Raw genomic sequence first — 20,714 nt, forward strand, 5'->3', positions numbered from 1 at the left:
CAACAGTGAGCACATACAGTAACCCCTATCCTGCTTCTCCTTCACTGGCTCCCTGTGTCTTACAGGATTGAATATGAAATTCTATTAATAACCTACAAAGCTTTAAATGGCCTTGCACCAGACTACTCCAGTGACCTCCATCACTAGGCTTTTGTTTGCCATCTGATTCTGTTAAGCCTGTTGTGTCCCCCATTAACCTGCACTCTATGGGTGACAACAGGGCCTTCAGCTCTGTAGCACCCAGACTTTGGAATGACCTCACGAAATGAATTAGATCAGCTGACTCGATTCATTCTTTTAAAACACTACTTAAAACTAATCTGTTCAGGAAGGCTTTTAACTAACCCTAACATTCTGCCCCTTCTTTCAGTTTACCTCTCTGTCCAGATGCTCAGGATAACGTGTGTGTGTGTGTGTGTGTGTGTGTTATATCATAAATTATGTTATTTGTTTAGGCTTTTCTTTTAGTATTGAATTAGTATTTTGTCTGGTTTATTACCTTTTATTCTATTTAATGCTTGACTCTGTGAAGCTCCTTGAGCATGGGAAAGGTGCTATATAAGTAAAATGTATTATTATTATGCTGAAGGTGTATAGGGCCATGGTTGTTTCTATGTTTCTCTATGCCTGTGAGACCTGGACAGTTTGCCATGACATGCAAAGAAAGTGAGCCATTTCCATACAACCTGCCTCGGAAGACTCCTTGGTATCAAATGACAAGGTAGTGTGACACCAAAGTGCTCACACGCTCTGCACCATCCTGATGCAGTTTCAGGTCCAATGGGTCTTCCATTTAGTTTACCTGCAGACTAGCAACTCTCTAAAAGAATTCTTTATGAGGAACTTCAATGTGGTAAGCGTTCCCATGGCACAATATAAGGACCATATGAAATTCTCACTGAAGGCCTTTGTCATCAATCATAGTACAGTGGAACCTCAGGTCACGACCGTAATTCGTTCCAAAACTCTGGTTGTAACCCATTTTGGTTGTGACCCGAAGTAATTTCCCCCATAGGATTGTGTGTAAATACAGTAATCCCTCCTCCATCGCGGGGGTTGCGTTCCAGAGCCACCCGCGAAATAAGAAAATCCGCGAAGTAGAAACCATATGTTTATATGGTTATTTTTATATTGTCATGCTTGGGTCACAGATTTGCGCAGAAACACAGGAGGTTGTAGAGAGACAGGAACTTTATTCAAACACTGCAAACAAACATTTGTCTCTTTTTCAAAAGTTTAAACTGTGCTCCATGACAAGACAGAGATGACAGTTCCGTCTCACAATTAAAAGAATGCAAACATATCTTCCTCTTCAAAGGAGTGCTCGTCAGGAGCAGAGAATGTCAGAGAGATAGAGAAAAGCAAACAAATCAATAGGGCTGTTTGGCTTTTAAGTATGCGAAGCACCGCGGCACAAAGCTGTTGAAGGCTGCAGCTCACACCCCCTCGTCAGGAGCAGAGAAAGAGAGAGAGAGAGAGACGGAGAAAAACAAACAAGCAAAAATCAATACGTGCCCTTCGAGCTTTTAAGTATGCGAAGCACCGTGCAGCATGTCGCTTCAGGAAGCAGCTGCACAGAACGTAGCAACGTGAAGATAATCTTTCAGCACTTTTAGACGAGCGTCCGTATCGTCTAGGTGTGCGAACAGCCCCCCTGCTCAATCCCCCTACGTCAGGATCAGAGAAAGTCAGTGCAAGAGAGAGAGAGAGAGAAAAGTAAGTTGGGTAGCTTCTCAGCCATCTGCCAATAGCGTCCCTTGTATGAAATCAACTGGGCAAACCAACTGAGGAAGCATGTACCAGAAATTAAAAGACCCATTGTCCGCAGAAATCCGCGAACCAGCAAAAAATCCACGATATATATTTAAATATGCTTACATATAAAATCCGCGATAGAGTGAAGCCGCGAAAAGCGAAGCGCGATATAGCGAGGGATTACTGTACAATTAATCCGTTCCGGACAGTACAGACTTTATGTAAATATATTTTTTTTTAAGATTTTTAAGCACAAATATAGTTAATTATGCCATAGAATGCACAGCGTAATAGTAAACTAAATGTAAAAACATTAAATAACACTGCGAAAACCTTGAACAGCAGAGAAAACTAACACTGCAAGAGTTCGCGCTATAGCGCTACGAACCGCTCGCTAAAAATACTTTTTTTTAATGAGTTTTAAACACAGGGAAAAAAATTAACATTTGAAAAATTCGTAATTTAATAAACCACCAAGAAAAGTAACATTGCAACAATGCATGCTAGGAACCGATCGCTGTAAACAGAAGTGAAGTGGAGGTTAAAATCCAATGGAACAAAGTTTTCATTAAATACGAGGTTAAAACAATGCTCGAATCAGTCTCTTTAAAAACAAGCCCGGTGCATTCTTTAACTGCCTTCTCGGCCTTATGCGGCCAGCCCTCTCTCTCTCTCTCTCTCTCTCGCGATCTCTCGTACTCGCTGCACAGGGAGAGACTGAACACTTGCGGAAATCATCGGCGCACACAAACCGAAAGGGAAACTGGCTTGTTCGTATACCGAGTGTGTGGTCGTGAACAGATGCAACTGTTTGGCGAACTTTTTGGTCGTAACCCGATTTGTATGTGTTCAGAGACGTTTGTGAATCGAGGTTCCTCTGTACTTGGAAGCATGCACCTCTGGACGATTTAAAAAAGATGTTCAGCTGTTGATGTGGGTGCAGAGATCTGTGAAACCTTCAGGACTGGTGCTGCAGGGCTACGCAGGTAAGCCAGGAAAACCCAGGCCAGCACAACCCTAATATCTGCCATTTTTCCCTGTCTGCACTGCACAAGAAATCTTTATTGTACAGATTGATTGATCAGCTATCTGCACACTCATAGAAGGAGGATGATTAAATGGTCTTTGTCATATTGATGGATGAACAGAGAAACTGTGATTCAAAGTTGCTGTTTTATGGAGCTTCAGTTTTGTTATCTTTGCTTGAAGAGTTGTAATTATGAAGCCTATTTAAAGAGGTTCTTCTTTCTCAATGCTTTATCAAGTTATTTTTCTGTTAGCATCAAATGATTTGGTTCCTGTCTAATTATAGTCATTCAAATTGACCTCTCAGTTATCTGAATGTGAATGCACACCACCATCACAGTTTGTCCAACATTAGCCGTCTGCTTTTCAAAATCTTTTCTTCATGTAGTGTGACCTACTCAATGGGAAGCCTCTGAATGGGGAGATTGGAAGAAAGGTCCAATTCCTTCAGCTTATAGCAACCTGGCATACAATATCACTGGGTTTCAGTTTTAGGGTACTACCGTGGTTGAAGATTTTTATTCTTGTCTGATTCAGAAATCAGTTAATTCACTCTTAATTTTAACTGTTCTGATGGTTTAATCTGCTGGCTTTCCCTCCCTTAGTTTTACATTTGGAAAAGCCTGCTAGTGTGATATTTACGTTTAGATAAAAATATAAATGTATTTTTCTTTCCATAGCTGTAAATGCTTAACTTTTTTTTCAATGTTGTTTTTTTTTTTATTTAACTTCTCCTTTTAATGTAACTTCTTTAAATGTAATTCTTAGTGAAAAACAGTACAGACGCATTTGCAAATAACACTAAATGCTAAAGGGAGCAGCTACTTGATTGTCACATTCACTTGTTTGCCAATTCGTAGCTGAAGAACTCATTCACTCTTTAAGTGAGGCAAAGGGTTCTTGTGTTTTCAGAAAATTTGCTGTAAAAATACAGGAAGCAGTTTCACAGAAGTAAAACTTTATAGCTTAGAGTACAACAGAAATAAACAGCTGCATTCTGTTGAGTACCCTGATTCTCTCCACTTTTATAATTTGCTTTTGATTTTTTGACAGGGATAATAAATGTCAATGTAGACAATGTCCAAGAACTGATGATTGCAGCAGATATGCTCCAGCTGAGTGAGGTGGTCACTATGTGCTGCGAGTTTCTTAAAGTGCAAATGGATCCACTGAACTGCATTGGCATCTATCAGTTCCTGGAGCAGATTGCCTGTTTCGACATGATGGAGTTTACGGAAAACTACATTAATGTGCATTTTCTAGAGGTGATTCTGTTTTTAGTTCTTTCTGTCCCCATATGACTGTCATGGTTTATAGATAGTAAAGATTTTCAGAATAGTAACTCTTTTAATGGCTAAAACAGAGCAAGTCTCGGGCTGACAGTGACAGCCAAGCTACTTAAACCTGTTCAACCATCTTAAGTGGAAGCCTCTTGAAGAGGCGGATCATTAAATACTGACACTTGATTAAAGTGTAAATCAATAATATTAGTTGGTTTACTTTTCAGTAGAATAATTAAGTACTGACATAGATTTTTACATCCTGACGATTTCTGTACCATAAATATCACAGAAGCAGTTCTCTTTAGTATTTGATGAATCATTCTAAGTGGTCTTCCTCATATACAGTAATGTGCCTTGTTATTAAGTAAAGAAAAAAAAAAGAAATCCAGATCATTAAAGATTGCTGGGTCTGTACAAATAACAGTGTAATGTTCATTTACGTAAACCACAGAAGACTGCTTAAGGTGAAGAAGAAAGTGGGGTTGTGACCAATAAATAAGAAGACAAAAGCAGGAAAGCCAAGGTAGCCTTCCTGAAGAAATTAATGAAATTGATTTTTAATTTAAAAGTATACTGTCATAGAGAAACTGCAAGGTTGTGTAAATACTTGATAGTAAAATACAGTGCATCCGGAAAGTATTCATAGCGCATCACTTTTTGCACATTTTGTTATGTTACAGCCTTATTCCGAAATGGATTAAATTCATTTTTTTCCTCAGAATTCTACACACAACACCCCATAATGACAAAGTGAAAAAACTTTACTTGAGGTTTTTGCAAATTTATTAAAAATAAAAAAAACTGAGCAATTACATGTACATAAATAAATATTCACAGCCTTTGCTCAATACTTTGTCGATGCACCTTTGGCAGCAATTCCAGCCTCAAGTCTTTTTGAATATGATGCCACAAGCTTGGCACACCTATCCTTGGCCAGTTTGGCCCATTCCTCTTTGCAGCACCTCTCAAGCTCCATCAGGTTGGATGGGAAGCATCGGAGCACAGCCATTTTAAGATCTCTCCAGAGAAGTTCAATCGGATTCAAGTCTGGGCTCTGGCTGGGCCACTCAAGAACATTCACAGAGTTGTCCTGAAGCCACTCCTTTGATATCTTGGCTGTGTGCTTAGGGTCGTTGTCCTGCTGAAAGATGAACCATCGTCCCAGTCTGAGGTCAAGAGCGCTCTGGAGCAGGTTTTCATTCAGGATGTCTCTGTACATTGCTGCAGTCATCTTTCCCTTTATCCTGACTAGTCTCCCAGTCCCTGCCGCTTAAAAACATCCCCACAGCATGATGCTGCCACCACAATGCTTCACTGTAGGGATGGTATTGGCCTGGTGATGAGCGGTGCCTGGTTTCCTCCAAACATGACGCCTGGCATTCATACCAAAGAGTTCAATCTTTGTCTCATCAGACCAGAGAATTTTCTTTCTCATGGTCTGAGAGTCCTTCAGGTGCCTTTTGGGAAACTCCAGGCGGGCTGCCGTGTGCCTTTTACTAAGGAGTGGCTTCCGTCTGGCCACTCTACCATACAGGCCTGATTGGTGGATTGCTGCAGAGATGGTTGTCCTTCTGAAAGGTTCTCCTCTCTCCACAGAGGACCTCTGGATCTCTGACAGAGTGACCATCGGGTTCTTGGTCACCTCCCTGACTAAGGCCCTTCTCCCCCAATTGCTCAGTTTAGATGGCCGGCCAGCTCTAGGAAGAGTCCTGGTGGTTTCGAACTTCTTCCACTTACAGATGATGGAGGCCACTGTGCTCATTGGTACCTTCAAAGCAGCAGAATTTTTTCTGTAACCTTCCCCAGATTTGTGCTTCGAGACAATCCTGTCTTGGAGATCTACAGACAATTCCTTTGACTTCATGCTTGGTTTGTGCTCTGACATGAACTGTCAGCTGTGGGACCTTCTATAGACAGGTGTGTGCCTTTCCAAATCATGTCTAATCAACTGAATTTACCACAGGTGGACTCCAATTAAGCTGCAGAAACATCTCAAGGATGATCAGGGGAAACAGGATGCACCTGAGCTCAATTTTGAGCTTCATGGCAAAGGCTGTGAATACTTATGTAATAAATTTGCAAAAATCTCAAGTAAACTTTTTTCACGTTGTCATTATGGGGTGTTCTGTGTAGAATTCTGAGGAAAAAAATGAATTTAATCCATTTTGGAATAAGGCTGTAGCATAACAAAATGTGGAAAAAGTGATGCGCTGTGAATACTTTCTGGATGCACTATGTATGGTTAATATTTGTTTGATCTTTAACTGTGAGAAAGAGGAGAGGTTATGAGCATGCACTGATTACAGCGCATCAACGCACCCACCACACAACGAACCACCCGGATTGGGACCAGTGGGCGACACCTCAGCACCACACTGAAGAGTGTGAGGTTTTCTACGGTGGCTGGTGTGCCAATCCTGCCACCAACCCCAAGGTTTTCCCTGCAAGTTGGATTAACGTCATACCCAGGACAGAGCATTTGCAGGTTAAGGGCCTTGCTCAATGGCCCAGTAGAGTAGAGTCACTTCTGCCGTTTTACGGGATTTGAACCAGCAACCTTCGGAGGACTGATCATTTATGTTAGGTAGAATGCCTAGAGGGGGCTGGGTGGTCTCATGGCCTGGAACCCCTGAAGATTTTATTTTTTTTCTCCAGCCGTCTGGAGTTTTTTAGTTTTTTTCTGGCCTCCCTGGCCATTGGACCTTACTTTTATTCTATGTTAATTAGGGTTTTCTTATTTTAATTCTTACTTTGTCATTTTTCTCTTTCTTCATCATGTAAAGCACTTTGAGCTACATTATTTTTATGAAAATGTGCTATAGAAATAAATGTTGTTGTTGTTGTTGATTACCGGTGCACATCTCTAGCCTCAGAACCACCACTCCACTCATTAACTGTGAATGAATTTAACTTGACAACTGTACTGTAATTGCTGATAATTTTGCAGCATTCATATTCCAAGTAAATGTTTTGCAGCATTTCCTTGTGTTTTTTGAATTGGCCCATGTCAACTTGTGTCCTGTTAACTGATGCATACATCACATGCAATAAATCTTCTCTGCTTGGTGCTGATAATCCAGTTTGGATGGAAGTGCCATTTTTTGGCTGCAATTATTTTGTTTCTGAGCTTAGAGTTTGGAGAAATCGTAAACATTGATAAACACAAGAAAATTTTCAATGAGAATGGGTTGTTTGATCTCTTTTTGCCTAATTTTAACAAAATATAATGAGAAGTCAAGCAAAGTGACACCTTTTATTGGCTAACGGGCGGCATGGTGGCACAGTGGTAGCACTGCTGCCTCACAGTAAAGAGACCTGGGTTTGCTTCCCGGGTCCTCCCTGCATGGTGTTTGCATGTTCTCCACATGTCTGCTCCGGTTTCTTCCCACAGTCCAAAGACATGCAGGTTAGGTGAATTGGTGATCCTAAATTGTCCCTAGTGGTTCTTGGTGTGTGGGTGTGTGTGTGTGTGTGTGTGCTCTAAGGTGGGCTGGCACCCTGCCCGGGGATTGGTTCCTGCCTTGCTCCCTGTGCTGGCTGGGATTGGCTCCAGCTGACCCCCGTGACCCTGTATTAGGATATAGCGGGTTGGAGAATGACTGACTAAAAAGATTACAATATGCAAGCTTTCGAGGCAACTCAGGCCCCTTCTTCAGGCGAGATGTAATACAGAAACTGGAGTTCCCTGTGTTTATATAGACACCAGGACAAATAACAACACTGGAAAACCTTTAAGTGTGACATCGTAAATGTATTAAATTAATAGACCTCTTCAGGCTAAGATTCATTTAGCAAGAGAGGAGAACAATGTATGGTCAAGATCTTTGGATAAGATGACTGTCCAACAAAGTCTTTTGAAGTTTCTGATGAACTTTTCAATACAATGTGGGTCTGTAGACAGGTTGTCTGTGTCAGTTCGGGAGATGCGAACAATCCTCATATCTGGCCAGAAAACTCTTGTCTCTGTTTAAACCATGTTGTAATGTGTTCAGTTTTAGCATCAGTTTAATTTCTCATTCTTTTCTCTCTTTCTGTGTTCTGAAGTTGTCCAGAAGCTCTGTTACTTTAAAGTCCCTTTCACAGTGTCCATGGCAGTTGAAGTGAACTGCTACAGGAACATCTCTGGTGCCAAGCTTGATGTGGCGCCTGTGTAAATTCATTCTCTGGCAGAGTGTTTGTCCAGTTTCTCCAAAATAGAGTGCAGTGTCGGGACATTTCATACAGAGAATTAGTTAGACCACATTAGATGATCTGCAGGGAAATGATTCCTTTATGCAATGTTCTAGTCGGCAGTATGGTATTAAGTTTTTTACACTGATTTCATATATGAAATCGGAATTAAGCTAGCACGTCAGGTTTTTGAGATACACATCATTGCCGTTTTGACACTTTTGAATATCAATATATCAACACAATATCTAGAGTTTGGACTCTGTCCCATCAAAATTGTTTGAATGCGTTTATTCTGAAAACAAACCAGAAGACGATACCAGAAACACGTTAAAACTTGTTTATGTCAATTTACCTCAATATAAAAGCGAGGTCAGCGTGCTCAAAATTGTCTGAGGCAATTGCTTTTAAGCTTGTACTGCGCATCCGTCTCTCTTTGCATGAACCAACAGTAGTCATCCATCATACTCGGAGTGAATTTTCCCCGATATCATTTTTCCATCACCTTTATATCTTGATGAAATCTTTCCCCATGCTCATCTCTGACATCCCTTAGTTTTGGTGGAAAAAAGTCGAGATGAGAATGTAAAAAATGCATCTTCAGTGACATTCTGGCTCCCGTAAGCTGATACACTTTCAGCAGGTTCTCCACAAGCTCAGCATAATTCTCTGCTCTGTGACTGTCAAGAAAAGTCTGGACAACCTGCACGAATGAGGGTGCTGATTCATTGGGCTTCAGTTTCCTTTTGAACTCATCGTCAAGCATCAGTTCACGGATTTCAGGGCCAACAAAAACACCTTCCTTAATTTTGGCTTCACTTTTCTTGAGATCAAACTTATTTCTTAAATACTGAAACGCATCGCCTTTGCTGTCCAGTTACCCTAGTTGTCCAAGACCTGGAACATCATAACTAAAAAATTGAACGTGCGGAACGAAACGGTTTTCAGATTTGGAGTCAGCAAGTGAAATTTGTTAAAGTAAAGGTGAAAGAATCCCAGCAGCAAAATGCTTGTTGACCAGTGTCATTTTTAACCACTTGTGACACATTACTTAGGAATGCTGGCCCACATCCTCTGCTGTAGTTGGTGGATTTTTGAATAGCTTGTCCTACCTTGTGCCATAAATCCTTGGTAGAAGTGGGATTTCTTGGTAGGATGGTCATTGCATTAGGCAGAATTTCCTTTAATGCCCAAAAAACCATTCCATGACTTTATTAGCTCTGTAGCATAGAGCCTTATCCTGCTGAAAAAGACAATTTGCAGATGATCACACTAGTCCGGTGAAGGAGTGCACATGACCGTCAACAATATAGCTTATGACACTAAAAAATATTTTTCTGCTAGTATCTAAGGACCCTATGTCAATCAGGAAAATGTTCATGTCATTATTATCTTGCCACTTGTCTTTCAACTCCTGAAAAGATGATAACATTGATTTATGGAGCATTTGCCAGTTTATGGTTCTCCCAATGGTAAGAATTATAAAGAACCATGGTTTATTAAACTTTTCCGGTTCTCTAGTGTCTTTCTGTTAGCAAACTGTAACTGTACTTTATTATTTACTGATGGTAGTGGAAATCATTTGAGTCTCTTGCCATACCTCATTAGTGACCTGGAACAGTGGGATGTGCATTCTGAGTTGCCTCTTCATACACCTCCGTTGTACTCCACTGGTGGTTGGCTGAACTGCCCATCTGTTAATCTGTATATCATGTGAGCCGACATCAACTGATTTTTGTTTGTGGGAAAAATGCATGACACATCCAAGCCAATTAAATCTTTACTCTTGCACTGTTCCCACTGAAATTAGCACACATGATTGGTTGGCAATCACTACCTACCATATATACTCCTGCAGATAAGTCAGGAGTTGATTTTAATGTATAATTTCTGGTATTTTATAATGTCGGTCATATAAGTTGAATGGGGAAAACTGATGCTTTTGGTCCAAGAGATTATGATATGCAAATGTCCACCTGAGAGAGTCACTACGGAGCACACGGCCTTTTCTTTTCTATGTATTGTGCCTACGTGTCCACACAGTAATATCTGAACTATTCTGAAGCGACATTTGCACTGTTTTGTGTTTTTTTTTGTATCTCACACCCTCATACACCTTTATCGTAAGAGCATCCCTTATCTACAATGGAGCGTTCGATCAGAAGAAAATAGGAAGCTGGTTTTAAATTAAACGTCATTGAAGTGGCAAAAGAAATTGGTAACTGCGCTGCAACAAAATTTGATGTGTCTAAGAAACTGTTGAGAGATTGGAGGAGGCAAGAAGATGTAAAAAAAATTTAAAATTTTGCATTTTTTTCGGAGACTGATTTTTATGATCGATTTTTTGGGTTTCAAGACCCGACTTGTACATGAGCGTATACGCTAAACAATGAATATACAATGGGCGGTCGGAAAATCGAGAGTACACCTTATGAGAAGGATTTAGGAGTCATAGTGGACTCTAAGCTATCGACTTCGTGACAGTGTACAGAAGCCATTAAGAAGGCTAACAGGATGTCAGGTTATATAGCGCCTTGGTGTGTGGAGTACAAGTCACAGGAGGTTCTGCTCAACCTTTATAATACACTGGTGAGGCCTCATCTGGAGTCCTGTGTGCAGTTCTGGTCTCCAGACTACAAAAAAGAAAAAGCAGCACAAGAAAAGGTCCAGAGAAGAGAGACAAGGCTGATTCCAGGGCTACAGGAGATGAGTGATGAGGAAAGATTAAAAGAGCTGAGCCTTTACAGTTTAAGCAAAAGAAGATTAAGAGGTGACATGATTGAAGTGTTTAAAATTATGAAGGGAATTAGTACAGTGGATCGAGACTGTTATTTTAAAATGAGTTCATCAAGAACACGGGGACACAGTTGGAAACTTGTTAAGGGTAAATTTCGCACAAACATTAGGAAGTTTTTCTTTACACAAAGAACGTTAGACACTTGGAATAAGCTATCAAGTAGTGTGGTAGACAGTAAGACATTGGGGATTTTCAAAACTTGACTTGATGTTTATTTGGAAGAAATAAGTGGATAGGACTGGCGAGCTTTGTTGGGTTGAATGGCCTCTTCTCGTCTAGAGTGTTCTAATATGTAATGGCAGGTTCTAATACTTTTAAATTATATTTTGTGTGCATATGCTTCACAGATTGAACAGCAAATATTACATCAGAAAGGCAGATGAACATGATCAATGTTCTTATAAAGTAGTTTTATTCCCTCCCAATTAGAAAGACAAACTTCCCAATGGGTAATTTTTTATGATGTCCTCTTAAAATATCACAAAAATGAGAAATGTATTTCCTTCTGACAAGTGAAAGCAGACAGTTGCTTTCTGAACATGCTGTGTCACTTCCAGTTGCTACTGGCCATAAAAATAACTAGCCCTTAACTTTTTTTTTCTTTGTTTTAAATATTGTGGGTGCTTGAGTGCCTAGATATAAAGATAAGATAAAACATTTTGTGTAGATGTATTTATTTACACAAATCACAATGTTTCCTTAGCAGTCAAACTATATATACAGTATGTTTTAAATCAGAAAAAGTACTTTTCTATGCTGTACTTGATCCTGATTGGGGAAACTGTAATGTTAGAGAAGCCCATGCATATTAACATCATTCAGGTATAAGGGAATTTATCATCCTGTCTTCTACTTTTCCAGGTTTGCATCGGGGATGAATTTGTAGGATTATCAAAAGAACAACTGGTGAAAATACTGCGAAGTGAAGAGCTACGGATTGAGGATGAATACCAGGTCTTCACTGCAGCCATGAACTGGATCCTTAAAGATGTGTCAAAGAGAAAGAAGCATGTGGTTGAAGTGCTGGACCCTGTCCGGTTTCCCCTGCTTTCTCCTCAGAGGCTATTCAAGTACTTAGAAGGTAAGCCCTCTTGTCCGTGAAATGCACTTAAAGGTTGTCCCAGGGGAGATATTAGCTTTGCAAACACTAAGTGATTAAAACTGTGATGTACTGTAAATGGTGTTGTTAAAATTACAACATAGAAGACACAATACTTTGTCCTGGATAGCATGGGAGTTCACTACAGGAAACATGCACTAATCACAGCTGGGATACTGAAGGTGTCGGTCATCTTAGACCAGGGGTCTCCAACACGTTGCTCGCGAGCTACCGGAAGCTCGTAACCCCTTTCCAAGTAGCTCACCAAAGGGTTAATGAGTCTTACATAAATTTGAAAACTTGATTAGTCAAATTAGGGGTGGGCGATCTTTCCAAAACATCTTATCGCGATCCACAATCAACATTGTAATCTATCTTTTCAATGTGGCATACACCTAAGAGAATATCCAGACTCAAACTCATCAAGACCTAAGTAACACTTTATTTTAAATATCGAACAAAGTTGAATTCAATTGTTCTCTCGTTTGCTAGCGAAGCGGAGTTAAGGAACACGTCCCGAAGCTGGCGAGTGAGTGAGGAGACTGACAGACGAACATTTAAATGACTCCAACAGAGTGTACCTGAGTGGCTCCACTCTACCATACACCTCACTGCCAGTCATGTGACTGACTAAAAAACACATCACACATGTGACTGGACCTGTGAATAAAGTGACACAGTGACATGTGACAAAATGACAAATGAAGAAGTCATATCTGTGTATTTGGAATTGCATTGTTTTGTTTTGACAGCATTCATGTTTTAATTCAATAGTGTGAGATACACGAGAAAATGCATACAGACATACAAAATGCACTTGCAGGTGAACTCAATATTTTTTTGTTATGTTTTAATACAAAATGTGAGTTGTGGACACCAACATTTTGTAAATGTTCAGGCAAAACAAGCTTACTCGGTTTGTTTGGGTTGAAATAAGCTATGAGAATAAACGTTAGAAAACATGAGTAGCTCTTGGCCATTTTCATTTTGTAAAAGTAGCTCTCAGGGGGGAAAAAAGGTTGGAGACCCCTATCTTAGACCATGTTCACTCTGTGGCTTGTGGCATGCTAATGAGTAGCTTACTGAGAACTTCTAAAACATGTTAACCCAAATTTTTCCCTTCACTTTTATATCGATTTTAAATTCATTTTAATTGTCAAATAATTGTAAACAGCCACTCCAGCCTCATTTTAGTTTCAGCCTTAGCTGGCCATCCCACTAATATCTTCTGCTGCAACTTTTGTTTGCCATGGTAAATATTCTACAGTTGTCTAGAACTGTGTTGGAGGGATGCAATACTCTGGTAATTTAGTGTTTTGCTTGGTAGTGGTGGACAACACTGTCACGTGTAGATTTCTTGACTTGGATAACCATATCCATATCCTCACAGGTGGCGCAGTGGTAGTGCTGCTGCTTTGCAGTAAGGAGACTGTGGAAGTTTGTGGGTTCGCTTCCCGGTTCCTCCCTGTGTGGATAGCGCTTTGAGTACTGAGAAAAGCGCTATATAAATGAAATGAATTATTATTATTATTAGTATATGGTTCACATATTGTCATGCACCTCAAACCATTTATTGGCCATTTGTGCACTATGGACGGTAACATTGTCATTGAAATGCCTTACCATTAAAAGGCTGTTATCAGTCAAAATTTCTTTGTACAGTGCCTATAAAGAAGTTTTCAGATTTCGTTACAACATTAAGAGCAATTTTTTGTATAGCCCAGAATCGCACAAAGAATGCCTTGATGGGCTTTAACAGGCCCTATATTTCGACAGACCCCCATCCTAGACTCTCTAAGGAGACAAGAAATAACTCCCAAAAAAAACTTTGTAGGGAAAAAAAATGGAAGAAATCTTAAGAAAGGCAACTCATAGAGATGCCCTCTTCCAGATAGGTTGGGCATGTGATGGATGTCAGAAAATGGGGTAAATTGTGGAAGAAATAAATTGCAAATATATTAAAGAAAGAAATTTTGTCCTCAAGCTAGGATCTCTTTGAGTCAGAACTCAGATAGGAGGAAGCTTGTTCATGGGTCTTTAATTTCTCTTCATGAAGAGGGAGCACCCTGTTACAGCAGTTTATTAAGGGATAGTACCCTGAGCAGGGGTATCAAATAAATGGTCACAGAGCAAGGGCAGAGACTCATATTATAGATAACTGAGTTTACATAACAATGGTGAATTAATGCGTACATACAGTGCATCCAGAAAGTATTCACAGTGCATCACTTTTTCCACATTTTGTTATGTTACAACCTTATTCCAAAATGGATTAAATTCATTTTTTCCCTCAGAATTCTACACACAACACCCCATAATGACAATGTGAAAAAAGTTTACTTGAGGTTTTTGCAAATTTATTAAAAATAAAAAAACTGAGAAATCCCATGTCCATAAGTATTCACAGCCTTTGCTCAATACTTTGTCGATGCACCTTTGGCAGCAATTCCAGCCTCAAGTCTTTTTGAATATGATGCCACAAGCTTGGCACACCTATCCTTGGCCAGTTTCGCCCATTCCTCTTTGCAGCACCTCTCAAGCTCCATCAGGTTGGATGGGAAGCGCCGGTGCACAGCCATTTTAAGATCTCTCCAGAGATGTTCAATCGGATTCAAGTCTGGGCTCTGGCTGGGCCACTCAAGGACATTCACAGAGTTGTCCTGAAGCCACTCCTTTGATATCTTGGCTGTGTGCTTAGGGTCGTTGTCCTGCTGAAAGATGAACCGTCGCCCCAGTCTGAGGTCAAGAGCGCTCTGGAGCAGGTTTTCATCCAGGATGTTTCTGTACATTGCTGCAGTCATCTTTCCCTTTATCCTGACTAGTCTCCCAGTTCCCCACAGCATGATGCTGCCACCACCATGCTTCACTGCAGGGATGATATTGGCCTGGTGATGAGCGGTGCCAGGTTTCCTCCAAACGTGACACCTGGCATTCACACCAAAGAGTTCAATCTTTGTCTCATCAGACCAGAGAATTTTCTTTCTCATGGTCTGAGAGTCCTTCAGGTGCCTTTTGGCAAACTCCAGGCGGGCTGCCATGTGCCTTTTACTAAGGAGAGGCTTCCGTCTGGCCACTCTACCATACAGGCCTGATTGGTGGATTGCTGCAGACATGGTTCTCCTTCTGGAAGGTTCTCCTCTCTCCACAGAGGACCTCTGGAGCTCTGACAGAGTGACCATCGGGTTCTTGGTCACCTCCCTGACTAAGGCCCTTCTCCCCCGATCGCTCAGTTTAGATGGCCGGCAAGCTCTAGGAAGAGTCCTGGTGGTTTTGAACTTTTTCCACTTGCGGATGATGGAGGCCACTGTGCTCATTGGGACCTTGAAAGCAGCAGAAATTTTTCTGTAACCTTCCCCAGATTTGTGCTTCGAGACAATCCTGTCTCGGAGGTCTACAGACAATTCCTTTGACTTCATGCTTGGTTTGTGCTCTGACATGAACTGTCAACTGTGGGACCTTATATAGACAGGTGTGTGCCTTTCCAAATAATGTCCAATCAACTGAATTTACCACAGGTGGACTCCAATGAAGCTGCAGAAACATCTCAAGGATGATCAGGGGAAACAGGATGCACCTGAGCTCAATTTGGAGGTTCATGGCAAAGGCTGTGAATACTTATGTACATGTGCTTTCTCAATTTTTTTATTTTTAATAAATTTGCAAAAACCTCAAGTAAACTTTTTTCACGTTGTCATTATGGGGTATTGTGTGTAGAATTCTGAGGAAAAAAATGAATTTAATCCATTTTGGAATAAGGCTGTAACATAACAAAATGTGGAAAAAGTTATGCGCTGTGAATACTTTCCGGATGCACTGTACATATCACCTGACATTTTACTTTAATTGGTTCATAGAGGGGCGGCACGGTGGCGCAGTGGTAGCACTGCTGCCTGCAGTAAGGAGACCTGGGTTTGCTTCCCAGGTCCTCCTTGCATGGATTTTGCATGTTCTCCCCGTGTTTGCGTGGGTTTCCTCCAGATGCTCCAGTTTCCTCCCACAGTCCAAAGACATGCAGGTTAGGTGGATTGGCGATACTAAATTGGCCCTAGTGTGTGCTTGGTGTGTGGGTGTGTCCCGGTGGGTTGGCGCCCTGCCTGGGATTGGTTCCTGCCTTGCGCCCTGTGTTGGTTGGGATTGGCTGCAGCAGACCCCCGTGACCCTGTGTTTGGATTCAGTGACTTGGAAAATGGATGGATGGATGGTTCATGGTGTGGGGTGGTTGTAATTTGCTTACATACCCAAATAACATATACTGTACAAATAAAAGTCTCATTCTACTACATTCTTGTTCTTCTCAATGTCTCTTAAGTTCAGCTGTTATTCTTTTATGGACAACTGTGTATGTGAAAACTGTCAAGTTTTCCCGGGTACATGAAAGAATGTGACATCAGCCAACCACCATCTGGAACATTTCTGTCTCTACTTAACCATTTCATCAGTCCCTTCATGCTATTTCTAAGACAAATACTATATACAGGCCAAATCCTGTTACAGCGACTACCGAGGTAAGAAAATTTTCAGAATAACAAATACTTTTTGTTGGCCCAAACAAATATTCATGCAACATCATGTTTAATGGATTTCATTTTTATGACATGTAAATTTCAGTATAACGCGCGTTTTTTCGGTCAAAAATGGCCGTTGAAGATAATAATAATGAGGTGCAAAAAATACTGTACTTACACAGAGTCTCGGGAACCCTGTAACAGGCTCTCTGTTTCTTGTTAGACCAAAAGAAAGTGACAGACTAGTGTAGGCACAACATCATAAATGTATAGCGGAATTCTGAGTCAGTGCTCCACCGAACATCTGCGTGGGTAGTGGTGTCATATGTGGATGTTGTACTGTTCGACTTTCATACCTCTTCTCCAAGTTTTGTTTGTGATTAACAAAAAAAGTGAGAAACGCCTTCAGTTTAGGCTGAAAAAAAAAGTTACATCTAACGTATCATTTTCATTCTGTTTTCATAGCTGTATTTCTATAAAAAAAAAAAAGTTGCATCTAATGTCTCATTTTCAATCAAATACTATTTGCAGTATAAGAAGCACTGTTTTTTATACAGGCATTGTCAAGCTTGGGTCACAGAGTTGCACGACAGGAAGGTGAGCCCACGTTTCCAAGGAAATTACAGGTACAGTGGAACCTCGGTTTGAGAGCATAATTCGTTCCGGAAATGTGCTCGCAGTCCAAAGCACTCATATATCAAAGTGAATTTCCCCATAAGAAATAATGGAAACTCAGATGATTTGTTCCACAACCCAAAACTATTCATATAAAAATGATTAATACAAAATATAAAGTAAAAATACATAAAACAAATTAACTTGCACTTTACCTTTGAAAAGAATCATGGCTGGCGTGAGTGAGTTTCTAAACTCTTGTGGGATTCCACCCAACGGGACGACACGCGGAAGAGCGTCCCAAAGCAATCGCAGTCTCCCAGCGCTGTAGCAGTTCGCCATAAAAGCGAATCCGAAAAGATCGCGGAGATGCTATAAGCGCCTGCCATCAATGGGTGATACAAGGAACAAGGAACATTATAAATGCGCAGGGCCCTGCCTGACTGCTGTGTCTATTTCAAGCTGAATAAAACTGGTGTTGTTAAAGTACTGAGACTCGGCTTTGTGTTTTAGTGTACAAGACGGGGACTCGCACGTCACAGCACACACACGAGCGCGCGCGTGCACACACAGACACACACGAGCACACACAAGCACACACACATACACACAGTCACAATGCTAATGCTGTAGTAAACAGTATACGCTCGTACGAATGTTTACTATGCGTGAGGCATGCCAACTCAGACGGAGAATAGGAGACGGTTGCCCACAATCCCGCAGCGAGAGAGAGAACCATCAGCTTTTCTTTTAAGCTTATTTTTCCAATGTACCTATTATAATTTATTTAAATGAGCACTTGGAGTTATAAGTCTGAATAAACATTAGAGCTTTGGAAAACAAAAGTTCATTAATAATATGAATCAATAAAATTTTGGTGCTCAAAGTTAGATTTAATGGTTTTTGACCAGATAAATGTTCTATTTTGAAGCTCCTCAAAAGAGCAAATACTGCAATAAAAGTTCAATAACACACATGCAAAAACATCATGCCTAAGCGCTGTGCATGAAGATTATGTTTTAGTTTAAGTGCAGTTTTTTCTGATTTAGTAGAATTTTTAGTGTGATACACTTCAATCCACATTAATTGTTGTGTCTGAGATCCTGTACATATAGATTCAGAGATGGGGACTAAATGTGGTTTAAAGTTAAAGATTTCAGATATTAGGCAATACTTTTACCAAAAAAGTCATGCGTTACTAATTATACTGGTAAGTAGTTCTAGTTCCTCCACATAGATTTAACTAAAGTTGCTTTTGGACTATGTATTTTCTTATAAAATGATTAGTTGTAAACATAATAAACTGCACTTGGTGATGTTATGTGTCTTAGGGGTGATGAAGGCCAGTTCCTACCACAGCAACTGGTAGGAACTAAAGCAGGAACCAAACTCCGATGAATGTCCCAATTTAATAACTGGTCCACCACTCGTATTTATTCACTTACACCCACACTCTTACTCACACACTCCCATGGAGCCATTTTACCATTGCCTGTTAATGCAACACACATGTCTTTTTGATGTGGGAGAAAAACTAGGATGCCCAGAGAAAAACCCATACTGACATGAAGAGACCATGAAAACATCACACATTAAATGTCCAGTTGGTACATTCAGTCTTAGAATGCTGGATCTGTGAGGTAGCATCACTAACCACAATTTATTTTATTTGAAATGGGGCACAACCATTAAAGGATTTAAAAACAAATACAAGGATCTTAAAATGGATTCAAAAACGAACTGGAAGCCAGTGAAAGGAAGCCAAAATCGGGGTAACATGCTCATGCTTTCTTGTACCAGTTATAAATCGAGCAGCAGCATTTTGCACCAGCTGTAGGCGAGCAATGGAGGCCTGACTAATTCCAAAAAGAAACGCATTGCAGTAATCTAGACGAGAAGTTATAAAAGCATGTATCACAATGCCAATGTGCTGCCCTTATATCTGTTTTCTTTATATATTTGTGTTGTAAATGAGACCGAGAAAATAAAGTCCAACTTTGTGGTTTATATTCCAGGCATTTCTGATTTCAGCCTGAGAGTGGCACTACAGACGCTTTTGAAAGAATACACAGAGGTGAATAAATCTCCTAAAGAAAAGACGTTATGCTTATTGCATCCATCAAAGACTCGACCTCGCAGAAAAGCAAGAAAATATCTCTATGCTATCGGTAAATCATTTTAATGTATGCCTTATGACATACGTCCATTGATACTAATGTTTTGTTTAAGTTACGCAACATATCACCCATTGCATGATGATATATTAATCTCAGGCAATTGAATTGTTTCTATTAGCAAGATGTAGGTGCATTATTTTATGTAGTAAATCCTTTTTGATTTTGTGGTAAGTAAACTGGAGATTACATTATTTATTTGGAATAAAATTAAACTTTATTTTTATTTTTCCAATTTCACTTTTATTCATTGTTGCATTTAGCAGTATTTGATAAGATCAGTAATATGTGATCAAAACACTAATGTGTCTTGCAAAGTTTGCATTTTGTGATAGCTGTGTAATCTGCTTTTTCTTCCTTACATTTTACTTAGCTGTCTTGCCTGGCAGGATTCTGACTATCACTTTACTGAGCACATTTTTGCAGTACTGGGTTGCAAGCAGCTTTAGACTATCCTGCTGAGAGCAGGATGGGATGGCAGTGCACCACCTGACACACACAGGTTCAGGCAGCCTGAGTTTGCAGTTGTTTTGCTTCACAGATTTCGAAAGGTAATAAGCTTGATGTGTCTTTCATCTGCAAGTTTCTTTGGCCGACCACTGCGTCTACGATCCTCAACGTTGCCCGTTTCTTTGTGCTTCTTCATAAGAGCTTGAACAGCACATCTTGAAACTCCAGTCTGCTTTGAAATCTTTGTCTGGGAGAGACCTTGCTGATGCAGTAGAACTACCTTGTGTCTTGTTGCTGTGCTCAGTCTTGCCATGACATGAAACTGTCTTCCACAACCTCACCTTGGTAGCAGAGTTTGGCTGTTCCTCACCCAGTTTGAAGCTGTTTCTGTTTCAGTTAATGACTGTGTTTCAACCTACGTGTGACATTGATGATCATTAGCACCTGTTTGGTAGAATTGGTTGATCAGACACCTGACTAGTATTCTACAAAATCTCTGATTTTGTGCAAGTGTACCTATAAGAATTGATGCTGGTTTGAAGCAAAAGGTAGTAACACCAAATATTGATTTGATTTAGATTTTTCTTTTGTTTGCTCACTTTGCATTTTGTAAATTGATAACAATAAACAATCATTATTTATATTTCTGAAAGCATTCTTTGTTTACAGCATTTTTTCCACACCTGCCTAAAACTTTTGCACAGTACTGTATATATATATATATATATATATATATATATATATATATATATATATATATATAATTTATGTATGTAAATGGCAAAATATTTATCTGTCCCTGGAGTTTTGTGATAAATCCCGTGTCCAGTAGTGTTAAAG

At 40.1% G+C, this 20,714-nt stretch overlaps 1 protein-coding gene across 1 annotated transcript in view; it reads left to right on the forward strand.

The window, feature by feature from the left end:
• The window catches only part of ipp (intracisternal A particle-promoted polypeptide), a 37,785-nt gene that overhangs the window by 8,998 nt on the left and 8,073 nt on the right, over nucleotides 1–20,714 (forward strand). The window contains exons 3-5 of the mRNA XM_028810815.2: nucleotides 3,835–4,046; nucleotides 11,893–12,112; nucleotides 19,266–19,418. Coding sequence (XP_028666648.2) covers nucleotides 3,835–4,046; nucleotides 11,893–12,112; nucleotides 19,266–19,418 — 585 coding nt within the window. The remainder of the gene's footprint in view (nucleotides 1–3,834; nucleotides 4,047–11,892; nucleotides 12,113–19,265; nucleotides 19,419–20,714) is intronic.

Source organism: Erpetoichthys calabaricus, chromosome 10 (genome assembly GCF_900747795.2).
Source record: "Erpetoichthys calabaricus chromosome 10, fErpCal1.3, whole genome shotgun sequence".
NCBI lineage: Eukaryota > Metazoa > Chordata > Cladistia > Polypteriformes > Polypteridae > Erpetoichthys > Erpetoichthys calabaricus.